The sequence below is a fragment of the Glycine max genome, chromosome 19, assembly GCF_000004515.6.
Source record: "Glycine max cultivar Williams 82 chromosome 19, Glycine_max_v4.0, whole genome shotgun sequence".
NCBI classification, from domain to species: domain Eukaryota; kingdom Viridiplantae; phylum Streptophyta; class Magnoliopsida; order Fabales; family Fabaceae; genus Glycine; species Glycine max.
The window spans coordinates 28174017-28192036 of NC_038255.2; the positions used below are offsets into that span (position 1 = coordinate 28174017).

The 18020-nt window shown below is 28.7% G+C and overlaps 1 protein-coding gene across 1 annotated transcript; it reads right to left on the bottom strand.

Annotated features, from left to right (window-relative positions):
- Positions 1 to 1684: 1684 nt before the first annotated feature.
- LOC100804680 (lysine histidine transporter 1) lies at positions 1685 to 11275 on the bottom strand. The gene is made up of 8 exons (XM_003553825.5): positions 11089 to 11275; positions 6144 to 6295; positions 5078 to 5461; positions 3272 to 3665; positions 2535 to 2640; positions 2304 to 2395; positions 2138 to 2206; positions 1685 to 2046 (listed from the first exon to the last, which is right to left on the bottom strand). The coding sequence occupies exons 1-8, from the start codon at positions 11146 to 11148 to the stop codon at positions 1948 to 1950; spliced, it is 1356 nt and encodes a 451-aa protein (XP_003553873.1). The 5' UTR covers positions 11149 to 11275; the 3' UTR covers positions 1685 to 1947.
- Positions 11276 to 18020: the final 6745 nt, after the last annotated feature.

An 18020-nucleotide genomic window follows, 5' to 3' on the forward strand; every position in this document is an offset into this window, starting at 1 on the left:
CTGCAAAATTTTGAGTCACTTTTTTTGTCCTCGAAAAATTGAAATACGAACCTACATCTCACTCTTTCGTTGGTTCCATTGATGACTATGTAAGTGAGTGATTTTTGGGGTTAAAAACTGTCACAAAATGCTGAAAAAAAAACTCCCACAAATTTTTAAATCCTTTTTCTAACCTCCTTCTTCCCTAACTTCATCTTCTTCGAATTTAAAAAACATTTTTTTTTCTTTTTTCTTTTTAAATGTTCTGTTCAACTGCAATGGCTAGCACCACCTTATTGACCTTGCCATCTTCTTCTTTCTCTGAATTCCCCTCCCTTTAAAAAATCTAACACCTCCACTCTCAAACGTCGTCGACAAACTCAACAACCTGGCTTCCGAATTCAGCTCTCTCTCGGATTAGCCTGGTGGACGAAGAAGATGAAAAAAGTTAGGGAAGAAGAAATTAGAAATTTATGTGTTTTTTCCTACATTTTGTGGCGGTTTTTAACCCCCAAAAATTACTCACTCCATAGCCATCAATGGAATGAATGAAAGAGTGACATATAGGTTCAGATACGTCCGGACCAAAAAATAATAGATTTTAATTTTTTGAGGACAAAAGAAAGATTCAAATTTTTTGCAGGGATGGATTCCAAACATTTCAATATTTATAGGGATGGAAAACATATTTTAACCTATAATTTAATTTTTTAAAAATGTCATGTAGGCTCGGATTTGTCCAAGCCTAGCTTCGGGCCAAAAAACAACACATTTCAATTTTACAATGATGAAAAATATATACCAAAAATTTTCCAGGGACAGATTTCGAACTTTTTGATATTTATAGGAACGAAAAACATATTTTAGTCATCTCTTATTGACATGCAAAGTCAATGGACTGCCAACCTCATTAATTAACATTGTTACTTGACAACAAAAACTAAAATAAAAAATATGTATTTTATAGGGACCAAAAGGTTATTTAAGCCAATAATTTTAAAGAGTGCTAGTAATACTCTCTAATATTATACTTCTTCTTTTGATACATTCTCTATTATTAATTAAATTTATTAAAAATTCTAAATTATAAATGAGAATCTTTAAATAAAAAATATGAGTAGTTTTTAATAAATTCAACTAGAAAGTTTATTTATAAAATATATTAGAGAATATATTGATCCAGACCCAAATAATTGAACCAGACCAATGTTTGATCTCTATTCTTATTACTGGCTCATATTGTTTTTATATTTCTTCCTATTTAACATCGAACTAAGAACAGGCCCAAATGCCAATTAATTGAACCAGACCAATGTTTGATCTCTATTCAGTAGAGACCAATTAAGTTGGGCAATGTTGCAGTCAAGTTTCAGAATATTTGAATTTTAGACTGGAAGGGCTCTGAGAATTGCTATTCTCAATCCATTTTTGCTATTGATACTCCAATATGCATGAAAATAAAATTATTTCCAAAATACTCTTTTAACGGAAATAGATTTTCACATAATTGTGTTTCTGTTGTGTAAGAGGACGTGAAAAAAAAATACACAACAAAAATACATTTCATTTATTATTCAGAAAAAAAATCTCATTTTTCATTTATTTTGTTCAAAATAATTTACATCAAAAGTTTATACAAAATGTGCTTAAAAGGAAAACAAATCTTGCTTGTTTCCAAAAATTAATCAAAGCCAAACATGCTATATGTGCTTTACAAAATAGGTATCATTACGAGAATAATGTAGAGCAAAGAGAAAATGGTACATTCCTATAATGAAAATGCCAAAGGAAAAAAACATCTAGAAATTCCTCTTTCATGAGATTCCGTGGGAATAATTTCCCCTTCCACCAACACGCAATACTATACAAGCAATCTTTTGCAATAGTAAATTAAAGAGCGACCTATGATAAATCACACACATTTCCATATAGTTAACTTTCCATGACTGAGTCAAGAGGAGAAAGAGTTCAAGAGTAAAATTCGTAGGTCTTGGCTTTAATTATGATTGTCCTCAATCCTCCAATAGGTGATAAAATCATTAAACATAGGCCAAGCACAATGCAGATCTGTAACAAATGGAGCAAGATTAATATTGGGGATAAAATGAATATTTTTCAAATGAGAATAACTTAAACAAAAGTTAAAATTCAAAGATACCCAGTTAATGAACCAAGACAAGCTGTATCTCTTTGGTTTGTGGATTGCAAGCCACATGATGCAGGGGAGCTAAAAAAATACGAATAAGAAAATAAACAGTTAAACACAATTATAATAATCCTAAGGGAAGTTAATGGATTAAAATGTATAATTATTCATGGCTTACAAAGTATGTTGTTGGAGCAAAAGCAAACCCTCCAAAAAATCCTAGGAGACCATCGAAAAATGGGAAGGTAATAGCAATGAACATAGTGAATGCTGAAAAAAAAAGAAAAAAAAGAGAGAGGATATATCAATACACATAACCATAGGAAATCCATTAGAAGTGACATAACAACATGTAAAAAACATGTACATTGGTTGCATTACTTGATTTGGATGAGAAAGAGTTACTTACCCACATATACATTACGTACAACAAAACGAAGCATTCTGCTTGGTTCGAAATTCAATTTCTTGACCATCACCGTTTCAATCATGTCAAACACTGGCATTGCATAAATCTACATCAACAGTCACAAAAAGCAGCAATTTTGATAGTTTTAGCTAGTTACTTTAACATTGACTAGTAAAAAAAAATTATTACACAGTACGAGAACATTACGTATTTATGGTCTATGTCAACAAGTAATTGAGTTTTATTAACTCTTGTTCTTAAATTGAAAATTTTATTTACATGTCATGTGGAAATAGATTGAAAGTATGAGACCATAAACACCTAGCTAGGGTGATTGCAGATTATATAGTAATTTCTCATAAGTATGGTTTTTATATGTAATTTTCCACATGTACCCTTCCATTCTTATATATAAAATTTAATTCTTATATATAAAATTTAATTATGTAATTCATCAAAATAAGAAAAATAATTAATTTAGTTGATAACAATAAATTTGTTTTAAATTTATAATTTTTTCTAAAATTATCTTTATCATTAGTAATTTTCTCTTGTCTAATGATTTATCAATATATTCTAATTCTTCTTTTAATGAGAGATATTTATAGTTTAAAAATAATTAATACAAGAAATATTATAAATTGAATCTTATAAAAGAAATCAGACAATATTTTAAATTTGAGTCTTATAAAAGAAAAAAGTATCAACTATAAAGAATAAGATAAATTGAATTTCACCTGATAGCTTCCAATTACATGAATAACAACAAACAAGTTAGCCATTGCAATAAGCCAAGTTGGTTTCTCCAAAGAGATGAGGATGTCAGAATCAACCTCATTGCCAAACATCCAGTAGCCAATAAGAGCAACAGGGAAGTAGCATATAGCCACAACTATGTAGGCAACAACCACTCCTCTCCACATAGGAACCTTGGATGGCTTCTCTGGTGTGGATGGGATTGTTGCTTGAATTTCTAGCACCACATTGTGCCCAGCATAGGCAAAAGCCACAGTGCCAAGGGCATTAAAGAAGTTAAACACTGTCCCTGAAGTACTCTTAGCTTTGTAACCATATTGTACATTTTCTTGAACACCCTTATGTACAGAAGCTACCCAAGCAATTGTAGAGTAACTGCAGGAAAATGCAAACATTGAAGACTAAATTAACAATTTTGTATTTCGGTGTGTTATTCTCATTCAACTAGCAGAATCTAAGCCGCTTGACAATTCTCACAGATAATATATATATATATATATATATATCACATATTTTATGAGAGAAAATATTTATATGAGAATATGAACAGATTAAATCTTGATTGTTTAATCATATATGAGGGTTGAGATTTAACATCAAAAAGTCACATATGATTTTTTAAGTAATCATATGACATTAAATATTGACCGTCTAAATTTGATTATATAATTCATATTTAATATTCTCTCTTTCATGTAAAATAGATTCTTCTCCTATGATATGTCTTCTCTCTCTCTATACATATATATAATATGACTAGGGATCAATTTACTCAAAAGTAACTTTTTTAGAGATATTTTTTATCATTACCATTAATTTTATTGAAACTAATAATTGTAATAAGTAATTAATTTTACCATTAGATTTCAAGAAAACTAATGATTATGACGAATTAAAGTTATTCTTAGAATCAAATTTTTTATATATTTCTTTTAAATTATTTTTTATTATTGGTTCAAATATATTTAAAATTACAAGATTATAAATGAGATTCGTTAAATAAAATATGAGATCTATGTAAATGATTTCTAATTAATTTAAGAAATGATAAAGTGTGTATTTAAAAGGGGATATATTGCTAGCTGATAAAAAATAAAGAGTATATTACTCACATTTCTTATATATAAGTGACTGAAAATGCTAGTTATATATATTTTTTGAAATTTAGTGGGACTCACGAAATGATGTAAATCTCAATCTATATTTAATAAATCTTATTGATGATTATATGATTTTTAATAAACATTTATTAATAACAAAGAGTATGTTATACAAAAAATGTATTAAAAAGTATGTGACTAACATTCCTTACTTGAAAACTTTAGGTAAAATTGTAAATTTGGTTCCCCAGTAAATTAATTCACAAATTTTGTCTTCTTATTTTCTAAAATTATGCAATGTTGGTCTCACAAGCCATAATTGGATGTTGACCGTTAGCAAGTGATGTTGACTATCACGTGCCACGTTCTTATTGGATGATGACTGTCACATATCATGTTGTTGGATGTCAACTCTATGAAAGATGAAATGCATTGTTATTTTCATTGACCAATCTGAACATGACACGTAACAGTCGTCATCCACGTGACACGTGACAGTCAACATCACTTGCTAACGGTCAACGTCCAATTGTGACCTGGGGGACCAACATTGCATGATTTTAAAAGATAAGAGGATAAAATTTGTCAATTAATTTACCGAGGACCAAATCTGAAATTCAAAATAAAATGGGGGACCAAAAATATAATTTTGCCAAAAGTTTATATAGAATGGAAAGAGGCTTGTACCTTAAGGACATGACTGCTGCTGCCAAGGATACACCAGTAATGGAGTTGAAGTCAGGGAGATGGGACAGTACAAAGTGAACAGAGGCAAAGATCATAATGAAAAACGTTAATTTGATGTTTTTGCAGTTTGAACACACAGTATCATGGAACTTCTTCAATGATGTTCCCCCAGTGACCATGTACACAATGTTCACCCCAATTTCAACCACAAGCTGTTGAGGCACCACAATATAAAGGCCTAGCTTTTCACCAAAGGCATACTGGCCCAGTTCGTGGTATCTATCAAACCGTTTTCCTGGAACCATTTCATGCATCTCAACCATTTGCCATAGTGTGTACAGGGTGATGATCCATGAGAGGATAAGTATAGTTACACCTGGACCCCTGTATAAGAGGACATTGTAATTCTCAAATCAACAAACACTTAGTTTAAAAAAAAAGCAAGTTACACTAACCGTGCCGAAGTTTCATGACATTATACCATTCTTCTGCTTTTTTAGTGTGACCTCCCTTATAAGAGAGGTTTGTATAATGTAAAAGGGAGTGTTCATATATAACTTTTAAAAATTAAGGGGGTTAGGGTATTTTATAAAGTGATGTCAATATATATATGGAAGGTTAGTGTAATACGGGTGATTTCAATTATGATCCAATAATTTATATTTTAGTATATTTTGAAATATTTATATTACGTTGATTTTAATTTATATAAAAGAGGTAATAAATAATATTGAAATAATATGAAAATTTTTATGTACAACCTATGTGAAGTGAACTTTCAATTCAATAGTAAATTTGAAGAAAATATTATCCAATTGAAAGTTATATAATGATGTAATAATTATCAAACTTACGCCGATGTAATTCTAAATCATTTCGACTTAATCTTTAATAATTTTATTTGAAAACAAAAGATTCGTAGAGTTTTGAATATACTATGCTGCAGTGTTCTTGCTTACGTACAAACAAGATTATGGGATTAAAACATGTTTTAAAATAACATTATTTTATCTTTTAGGAAATATTATAAGTTTAAGCTGGGATGTAATTTGGGTTTGAAATATACCATCCAAGCTCTGACATGGCATAGGGAAGACCGAGAACACCAGCTCCAACCATGGCAGTAACATTGTGGAAAGCTGAATACCACCATTTTCCATTCCTTTTAGAAGTAATTGGAAGCCACTCATCAATTCTCCTCTCTCTCTCCGATTTTTCCTATTTTATCAACAAACAACAAATTAAATGAGCTTCCATTTCAAGCTACATATATTATAATATAATGCCATAAATTCACTCAAACAAGAGTAATATGCTAGAAAGGAAATGCAAGAAAATGTGTAACCAATTCACAATAGAAAATCTTATAAAGCACTACAGAGATGTTACCTTACAAGTTACAATGCATTCTTCTCTAAAATTCTATTTCTGGGAATGTAAGCATGTTTGTTACAAATATTGAAAAATTATTATGGAGTATTGTTGATTCTTGAAAATGTTATAATTTCCTTTTTTATTATGTTTTTCATTCTTTTATTCTCATGAAAAGAGATGGGGATGTAATATTTTCATGGGAATATGGGAAGTTATTCTCTAATATACATGTAACTTTCATTTTTTATTTATTATTTAAATTATTTTGAATTTTAAAAAATAATCCTAGAAATATTAAAATATAATCAACCATATTTTTAAATATATCCACAAATAACATTCCCAGTCATATGATTCCGGGGAATACAATGTCATCCCATAAAACAAACATCATGTAAGAAATATTTTTACACATTTCAACCTAGCAAAGAATTCTACATTTTAGCATCATATTCAATTCTGTTTTATTTTTTAAAAAAATCAAATATTGATCAAAATCAATATATTATGTTCTGTGTTCTGATAAATCTACTCCTATATCATAAATTAGAATGCCTAACTTAGAGACAATATATATGTTCTATGTATTTATATTAAATCTATGTTTATATTATAAATTAGAATATACAACTTGACTTGAGAGTTCTCTCTCATATAGATATTCTAAATATCCTCTTTCTCGTTTTTTTAATGTATATTTTACTTACTACCCTTCCAACTAGTTAAAAAATTTATTTCTAAAATATCTCAAAAACTTTCCTTTTATTTCTATCTTTAAGTTAAGTTTCAATGGATTTTTGAAAATAAATTATTAATAATTAAAAATACCCTTATAACACAATTTAAATTAAAAATATTATTTATATAAAATTTAGTTATATATAAATAAAAATTTATCTTATGCAATAAAATGACTAAAAGTTTAGTTATTAAAAAAATAATAAAAAGTTGTCAAAAATAAAATATGGTGGTCAAACACAATAACTTTGGTTATATTTGGTAAAACTAGTTAGAAACTAAAAAATTAATTGATAGTTGGAAGCTAAAAAACTAACTTATTAAATTAAAAATGTTCGATAAAATTAACTATTGAAGTAGTTAAAAAATATAAAATGATAAAAATAATAATATTTAAGATTTATTAAAAAAAAGATAGTACGAAAATCAATAAATATATTGAAGATAAAAGTGAAAAAAATATAAAAAAATTAGAAATTAAAAGCTAACGTGTTAAAGAATATTGGTTTAAGTAACATTTTAAAAATACTAAAAAGTTATTGAAAAATTATAAAAAAAATTTGTTTATCGAATAACTAAATGAATTTTTAACTAGTAAAAAAAATTTAAAATAGTTGAAATATATTGTCAAATAATTATATTAAAGTGCATATTTTTATTTAAGTGCATATTAAAGTGCAAATATATTGCGAAATGAATTTTTTTATCTATCTTATCCGGTTATTAAAGTGCATATTTTTATTTTGGGTGCCCGACAATTATGACTTTTGAGTTTTGAGGCCTAGAAACACGTATGACTTTGACTTATTATTTAAGGAAATTTTTACTATCGTTTTTTGTCACGGCATTAATACTAATAATTTTCTATGGATATTTATAGTGATAAGGTGGCGTTTTGAAAAGGCATAGTTTGCATGCAAATACGCCATTTTCTTGTGGGTGGGTAGAAATTCTTTTATTTACAATATAGTAGTAACGTGAATTAATTTTAAATCAATAGCATTCAAGCAAGTGAGATCATATATTTTCAATGAATGACAACCATTATCACGCATAATGCATTACTCAAGCAAATGTACCTTTTTTTCTCTCCATAAAAAGTGATATATACTACATTTTTTCCCTAAAAAATATATGAATCAAACAATCAACTCCAATGTCCCTATGAATCAATAGAAAGAAATTCTCACAAATGATTTGATACTTTGATTTCTTAATGAAGATCTGAATTTAATTCCAGACTTGATCATAAAATTTCAACTGAAAATATCATTTTACCCCTAAAAATATGGTAAAAAAATAATTAATTAAATATCAAATCAGAATTTTTAGATACCTCCTAGTTAGAAAAAGAAAACCATGAATCTTATATATTGGGGGCATAGGGTGTATTTGGGTAGGTTATTCCGTTACTGGGTTCCTACGTGTCCTCATCTAACAGGACAAAATACGAAGAGATATTAGCAAATGCTTCTGCACATTAGCTGTTCAAGAATTATAATTTAATAAGCGATATTAGTTTATTAAATATCTGTATAATTATGACCACAAATAATTATGAAAATAATAATTTATGAATAACACCAAAGTTTGTTTAAAATTATACTAGCTTTCAGCAAATGAGTAGAAAATTACATTTTTGGGAACAATGATTAGTCAATATGTGATTATTTAAAGCATTCTATTATTTTAGAGAGAGTTCGAAAATTCACAAAGTTAAGCACTTGAGCCAAATTAGAGAGAACCATCTAAAAATAATTCTTGGAAAAAATTTAATAAGATGATAATACAATTATTGATCTGTATGAATTTGTGCAGGTAATGATTGCTTGTATATAAAATCAAACAAATATTTTGTATTAATATATAAATTTCCTATAATGATATAATACTACAATTTCATCTAAAAAACTAATAATAAACAACTAACGATAAAAAATACTATAATTACCTGTGTGTATAAATTCCACGAATTAATTCGTGTTGCACATACACCATTTCTACTTATTCCTGGAAAGTTTGAATTTGTTGAAGTTATTACGTCTTTCTTTCTGACACCTACTAGCCAATTGATTATCACTACCATCATCTTTCAAGCATAGTTAGCACTTCTTCTTTGATTAGATTTTCTACAAGCCAGGCTAGCTGATGTAGAGATGGCTAAAATTCAAAAGAGTTCTTAAAGATTATGTTACTGTAATTTCTTTTGTCTTCTCTTACCAATTAAGTAAGGCTCCTACCAAATTTTTATGAGCAAGGCTCCTACCAATTAAGTATCCAGTTTATACAAAAAAAAAAAACTAAACTATATGACCATGAACACCTACATCAGCTAATAAAAAATTGTTTTAACTTTGTTTTCTCGAATTTGAATTCTAGATGTAATGTAAGTAGGAGGTTTTGATGTTCTTTTTAAAATAATATTTTTGATGTTATTAATACTTAATAGTCATATATATCCAATTCTAATTCAAATAAATTGTTCAAACAAGAAAATTAAGTAGTCAAAATCATGGACTATTTTGTTACGAGAAATACTTCCCTCACGTGTGTACTAAGAAAGTGGACAGCTAAAGAAGTACTATATGGCAATTTCCCGGCCAATTAAATTAATAAAAATTGATGTAATCGGAAACAGGTACGTAACTTTCTGCCCCGCCCTGCTCTCACACATGTGTCGTTACATATATTTTTATAATTATTAATAATGTAGTTATATATTTATGAAGTTATATTATTATATATATTATATGCAATTGTTAATTATATAATTATGTAATTAATATATATTTTATTTTTTATGATTATTAAAATATATAATAATTATTATAATAGTTAAATAAATAATATTATAATTATAATACTAATTATAATAAAATTATAAAGGATTCATTTAACTAAAAATATATGTTATTCATTTTTTTATTAAATTATATATATACTGGTTAAATTAAAATGTAATTAAAAACTTAATCTAGGATTCATTTAAAATATATAAATAAATAATTTTAAAAAAATGTGAGGTGAGTTCCTCACGAGTTTTCTCAAATATGATAAAATCTTATGTGAATGGGATTTAAGTTATATTTTACATCCGCCACCTTTTATAGGAAGGGAGATTAAGATAGACAAACCCGCTTTCAATATCCCATTCTCTACTTGAGGTATGAAGAATCTTTAAAGATCAAACTCAAGTCTTATATATATATATATAAAAAAAAAAGTAATTTCCCAACAATTAAGGTTGTGTTCGATTCCAGTGACAGAAATAACATGTGGAGGACAAAAATGAGGCGTTCCAGTTTGGTAGGCCAGATTTCAAAGAGAATTACGTTACATATGTGCATAGACCACAACGTTAATTTCTCTCTCCATGTAGGTGATGGGATTGGACGGGAATAGTAAAATTTTCAGAAAAAGACATTCTTAACCCTACTTTTACTCTTTTCGAGTAACCAACAAAATTCTTAGAAGGACACGATAATATTTTTGTACACTTATTTAATTCTCTGCTTTCAATTTTATTTATACTAAACAACTTTATAATATTATTTTCGTTCTATTTCTCTTAAATATAACAAAACATATAATTCTATTTTTATTTTATTTTTTAAAAATTATCTTTATTATATTTTTATCTACTATATTTCTCACCTCTAAACCAAACATAAGAGATAAGTGAACAAAGAAAGAACAACAAAGTAAAAAGCAAAAGGATGATGGAAATGGGAAAAAGCACTTGCCGATCGAGAGGAAATGTAATATAGAGTATATATTGAAATATGCTGAAGAACAATGATCAAATTCCTGATCTTTGATTTAGCATGCATAATACTCCAAAAAATCATTGTTTTGTATATATGAGAAATTGGTGATTGAGATTTTAGAGAGAAACTCACAGTTTTTTTGTGAGGACTTGAGGTGTGACCATTTGTTGATTCAACTTCCAAACTTCCCATGGCTGCAGAGTTAGATACCCAGAGGTTTTGCAAAATGAAGGGAGAGCAAAGCAAACGGTGTTCTAGTAGCTTGTAAGAGAAAAAGGGTGGCTCTCACCTTTGAAAAACGTCGAATGTATGAGTATTTATAGGCAGAAAATGGTTCAAAACAAAAGACAGACAATGATATATATTATAGTATTTTCATTAGTAAACCATCATATTGATGTGAAGTTGTTTTTATTAAAGACAATGATAAATTTTTCTCGTAAACTTTAAATATATATAAGATGAATATTTTTTTCTAATACAATTTATTTTATATTTAATCATCAACCAAAATTTAAATCTTAGATTACTTTATTAAATGAAACAAGTTGGTATAATTTATGCCCACAGTTTTTGGAATGATATTCTAATATAAAATAATTTGAAATTGTTAATAACATATTTTGTATTCATCACTTATTATATGACATAGCATTTCTTTCTCTGAATGTAGACAAACATTAGAGTGTCCACCATTCGTCAACACCAAATATGTAATTTCCAAAAAAATTAAATTGAAAAAATATATTGTAGAGTACGCAGGAAAATATTTATTGCAAGTGTATCATTCCTGTTTAAAGAGTTGGTGGTATCTGTGTGTGGACACGTACGTATATTATGACATAAGCTTAATTAATTTTTTTTCCTTGTACAATACGTCTGTTTTGACTCATCTAAAAAAAAATGTCTTGTTTTGACTTTTGAGTTAAGGTTCTTTTAAGATTTTTTTGTGAATGAGTGGAGTTCCTATTTCTGCATTCACGTGTTCAAATATTTCATTTCTCAATCTTTACGCGTAATAGTATTAAAGTCTAAACTAAAATTGAAAATAATATCACATAGAAAGATTTATACATTTTATAAGTATTATATAAAAGCGTTACATATATAAAGAGTAAAAACTCAATTATATTATATCAGGGAGAACATTTGTTTAGTGTAGTTTAATTTTTTAATTATTCTTCGAGTAACATATATAATATATTATTCATAATTTTTTGAAATCTGGCACAAACTGTTGTGGTTCACACATTGTTTTTGTAGCAGCAAAAAATTTTAAAATCTACTGGAAATATAAATCGATAAGTTACTCATTTATTCTTGTATATTAAATTAATGTTTAGTTTTTAAGATTGATTTAATTTTGTATTTAAATTTTTTATTTTAAATTTAAATTCAATTTTTATTATATATCATCTTACAATATTTAAATAGTCTCTTAATAATTTAAATTCTAATTTCATGAAGAAAAAAGTAACTATAGGCTAACGTAAAAAAATTATACAGTAATTCAAGTTTTATATAATCATTCAACATAATTAAATTATGATAAATTTATTAATTTTTTAAAATAATTATCTTAAAATAATTTAAATGCTAATTTATAATTAAATAAAAATATAAAACTGTGATTAAATATACATTAAATTCTTTAATCAAATGTTATACTTTTTAAATAATTTTATATCTTGTTCGATTCTTCATTTATTTTATAGAAAAAATTTTCAGTATATTACATAATATATTTGTTAAAATATTTTCTTAACAAGTGTCTCACGCACAGAGAATGAAAGTCAGAGAAAGGAAGAGTTCTTAGACGTGACGTATCATTCATTGGAAAATTATGTTGAAATTTAAAAAGGGAAAACGTTGACTTTCAATTGTATTTTTGCAATGCCTGTTTTCTTCGTCATGGTAGCAATTTCGCGGAATGATACGTCACATTTTGGTAATTGCTATATTCACTATCACATTGTTACATTCCCTTTTGTAAAAACAAAATCCCAAAAATAGTCTCTTTCCGGAAAGTATGTTCCATTAAAAGTAATATATTCCGAAAATTAATTACCAGAAGCCAATTTAGGGAATGAGTTGACATCCACTCACCCTCAAATTAAGAGCATACCTCAACTCTTCCAAATCCAAGCCTAAACTCCTTCAAGTGATTGGAGGTGTAAGCATTCGATGACCATTTAGGAGTGCATGTGTGAAGAGGAGCTTGGTTCAATCGAATTTCCCTCTCTCATTCCCGAATTGGCTTCTGGAAATTAATTTTTGGAATATATTACATTTAATGGAACATACTTTCTGAAAAGAGGGTATTTTTGAAGAAAAAAAATACTAAAGGGAGTGTATCAAGTAAAATGTGGAAGTGGATATAGCAATTGCCCACTCTTTTTGTTGCCGAATGCCTACCGAATAAAAGTTGAGTTCTGATATATTTTTGATAAGAGAAATGTTACTTATTAATGGGAAGTATTGAAACTCATCATTTCTCATTTTTCCTTTTTTCTTCTATCATCAAACTAATCTTATATCTTCTTCATTATTTGTTAATACATAAACATTGCTATTTTATAAACAGTTAATAAATACTTATTAGTTCATTAGAGTTGGTTTTTGAATAGCTTACTATTGGGTCTTATGTTCAAATTTTATTATGATTTATGTATACGAGAAAAAACAAACACTTATTATCTTTCTAATTTTAGAATGAAGTTTTGATATACTTATATATAAAAGATAAATAAAAGGATAAAAATAATTAAATGCAATAATATACATATTAAAGAAGCATGTATCTCATAATTTTGTTGGATTTTCAATAATGTTATTCCTAAAAATATTAGATGGAAATGAAATTTCGGGCTAAATTCAAAATTAAAACACAGTTGAAGATGCTTTGCACATTGTATAATTTTCCAGGTGGGTATCATTAAGCGAGAATAATAGAATTAGTAGATAAGTAATATGGTAGTATATATTAGTAGTGAGGGTATAATAATAGGTTAAAATATAATTTTTGTCTCCCTATTTTCTTAAATATGCGTTTTAAGTCTCTTATTTTTAATTGAGACATTTCATTCTACATTTTTAAAAAAAAATTGATTTTAGTCTCATTTTTTAATTAAGACATTTCGTCCCCCACTGTTAAAAAATCCACAAATTTAGTCCTTGTGACAAATTTCAAACAATGATCTATTATGGGACTTCTAGAATTGTTGCTTACCAACTAAAATTAAACAAGGGGACTTTTAGAATTTAGAAAACCAAGCTTCTATTTTGGGATTCTAACCATTATTGGTTCTTGAGAATGAGGGACTCAAAGCACAAGAGCAATTGAAGGAAAAAATAAGATGGAGAGGAATGAAAGCATTTCAACATTGAAAGAATGAGATTATGAGAGGTGGCTAATCCCTTTTCCTATCTAACTACCCCTTTCTTTTATTTTCACCTTTCCTCTACATGTTTTTGTGACCATATTTAGGGCCTGAAATTGTCTAAGCCCACTAACACTCTTATTATACCAAAGTTAAGCAAATTAAATTAACTAACATATCAATTAACATAATGTCATATTTCATCTTACAATTAAAATTAAACACTTAAACACAAAACTAATAAAAATCATGACATTACAATTCTTTTCGACAAGGAAATTTTCGTCTCCAAAAATTCACCTACCTAGGAAGAGATAAGGGTATTGTTCACGCATTTTATCTTCAAGTTCCCATGTAGAGTCTCCTATAATATCATTCCAAATAACCTTGATCAAACTTATTGCTTTTCCCTTAAGTTGCTTAATCCTCGTTGGGTGAGTCTCAAACATCAAGTCTTTTCACATTTGTATCACATCATATTTTATGACATAAGTAGGATCAGGAACATACTTCCTAAATTGAGATACAAGGAATACAATATGCAATTTGGATAGGAATGGTGGTAAAACTATCTCATAAGTGATATGATCCAGCAAAGATCCAATCACTTCAAATATCTTTTGTAATGGAAGAAATACCCAATAACCAAAGCAAGACCGCAAAAAACTAGGAAGTCTTTCCAAAGCATAGTCACGCAAGTGCCCAAACTAAGAATTGTCTCATTTCTACAACTTGAAGATAAATTCAGCAAACTTATAGATAATAATTTGAAGATCACAATGAGCCCAAGAGTTTATACTTGAATTACTATATATTTGATATGGTAGGAGGTGTAGAAAACCCCTTTGTTGGTACCAAGATGGTGCAAATATGGTCATGGGACCCTAGAATTCTTACAACAAACCAAAAAGAAGATTAAGTTGATTTAAGAGAGGATAAAAACCTCACATAGTACACACAAACCTTATGAAGATAAGCGTAGAAGACTGCTTGAGATTGAGGTTGGCGATCATGTTTCTCTAAAGGTTACCCCGACTACTAGCGTAGGGTGAGCAATCAAGTCAAATAAGCTTATTCCTAAGTTCATTGGATCTTATCAAATTCTTAGGTGTATATGTCCAAAGGCTTATTGATACGAACACGGAAACGAGACATATAATCTTCAAATTATTATCTTTAAGTTTGTTGAATTAATCTTCAAGTTGTAGAAATGAGACAATTCTTGGTTTGGGCACTTGCATGACTATGCTTTGGAAAGACTTCATAGTTCTTTGCGGTCTTGCTTTGGTTATTGGGTCTTTTATCCATTACAAAAGATATTTGAAGTGATTAGACCTTTGTTGGATCATATCACTTATGAGATAGTTTTACCACCATTCCTAGCCAAATTGCATATTGTATTCCTTGTATCTCAGTTGAGGAAGTATGTTCCTGATCCTACTTATGTCATAAAATATGATGTGATACACATGCAAGAAGACTTGATGTTTGAGACTCACCCAATGAGGATTAAAGATACAATTGTGGCCTGGAGTTTATTTGGATGGATTACATAGCTTTTGGGCCAAAGAACTAATTAAAGCCCATTTTTTATTTTTTATTTTAATTTTCGTAATCTATTTTCATGTAATAAGTTCAAATGGCTCTTGAAATATTTTAGGTCTGTTTTTATGCTTCCTAAGTTATTATAGTGGTTAGTGTGATTTTATTTCTTATGAAAATTTAATGTAAGCAATAATTTAATTCTAAGTGGAAATCAATTCTTAGTGGGATGTTTAGAAGGAAGCCTAGCCTATAAATAGTATAAACTTTGTAGCTTTGAGGCAGATTGAGTTTGAATGAATGTTTGAGTTTTCTCCCTTTTGTGAGAGCTTTCCTTGGTTCTTAGGCAAAGAACTAAATCTGATCTTATCAAGACAACACGTGGCTATCAAATTTATGACTTATCACTCATTTTCTTTCTTATTTCTTGAGTGTAACGTCAATATCCTTTCCCTAAAACAAAACTAAACCAATTTCTAAATCTGAATTCTTCAGGGAGATGCATCCCGTTTCCGTGTTTGTATCAATAAGCCTTTGGACATATACACCTAAGAATTTGATAAGATCCAATAAACTTATGAATAAGCTTCTTTGACTTGATTGCTCACCCTACACCAGTAGTCGGGGTAACCTTTAGAGAAATATGATCACCATCCTCAATCTCAAGCAGTCTTCTACACTTATCTTCATAAGGTTTATGTGTACTATGTGAGGTTTTTATCCTCTCTTGAATCAACTTAATCTTCTTTTTGGTTTGTTGCAAGAATTTTGGGGTCCCACGACCATATTTGCACCATCTTGGTAACAACAAAGGGGTGTTCTACACCTCCTACCATATAAAGTTTCAAATGGTGTCATGCCAATGCTAGCATGAAAGTTGTTGTTGTAGGTGAATTCCACCAAAGGCAAAACCTCATCCTAACTACCTAGATGATCCAAAACACATGCTTGCAAATTTTTTTCTAATGACTAGATCGTCCTCTCGGATTGTCCATCCTTCTGTGGGTGATAAGCAAAACTAAGTCTCAACTTAGTTCTTAAAACTTCTTGCAAACTTTGCCAAAACCTTGAAGTAAATCCTGGATTTCTATAAGAAATGATACTAGAAGTCACTCCATGCAATCCACTATCTCTTTGATGTAGAACTAATTCAACTCTTACAAAGAGTACTTTATGTTAACCAGTAAGAATTGAGAACACTTTGTCAACCTATCAACAACCACCCATATTGCATCACAACCTCTAATTGATCTTGGCAAATGAGTAACAAAGTTCATAGTAATGCCATCCCATTTCCATTAAGGAATCTCTATCGCTTGCAACAAACTGCCAAGCCTCTGATATTCAACTTTAGCCTTTTGAAAAGTCAAACATGCTACTAAATATTGTGCTACATCCTTCTTCATGCCCAACCACTAAAACATTTTTGTCAAATCTTGATACATCTTAGTCATACCAGGATGTAGACTAAGTTTACTTTTATGGCCTTCATCTAAAATAATTATTTTCAACTCAGCATCTTGTAACACACAAATTTTAATTCTCTCTTTAAATCTCAAAATAACATCATCACCCAAATTGAAGTAATTTTTAAGGGCTCATAGAGAAGATAGCATGACAAACCACCTATTGGGAAATGGCTTTCAAGAGACCCTCAAAGAGCTATTGGCCAATGAAGGGGATAAAAAGCAATTTTTAAGCTACTCGGATTACAAGGGTTATTATCATGAAACAATCTCTTGAAAAAAAGAGTTAGCTTCAGTTTTTAGAGCCTCTTCATCAGAGCACAAAATATCATTGATCCAGAGACCTATAACTTTATTCTTCCTCCTTCTAATAATAGATTGGGTATGAAAAAATTTGGTGTTATTATTACCAAGTTTAACCCAATTCTTTCTTGATTTCTAAAAAATCATCTCCTCCTGGGCAAGAACCGAATCAAGTTGTCTCTAAAGAGATCTTTCAAGGAAAGCCATATCAGAATAGTACTAAGTATCAAGAACTCTATGGACACCTCTCAATCTAGCTTCGAGATGGCATTTATGCCTAAAAATATTTCCAAAGGTTTCCTTATTGAAATAATTTGATTCCTCCGTAATCTTTCCTAGCTTCACAATGGCATTACCGAGAACATTATTCCAA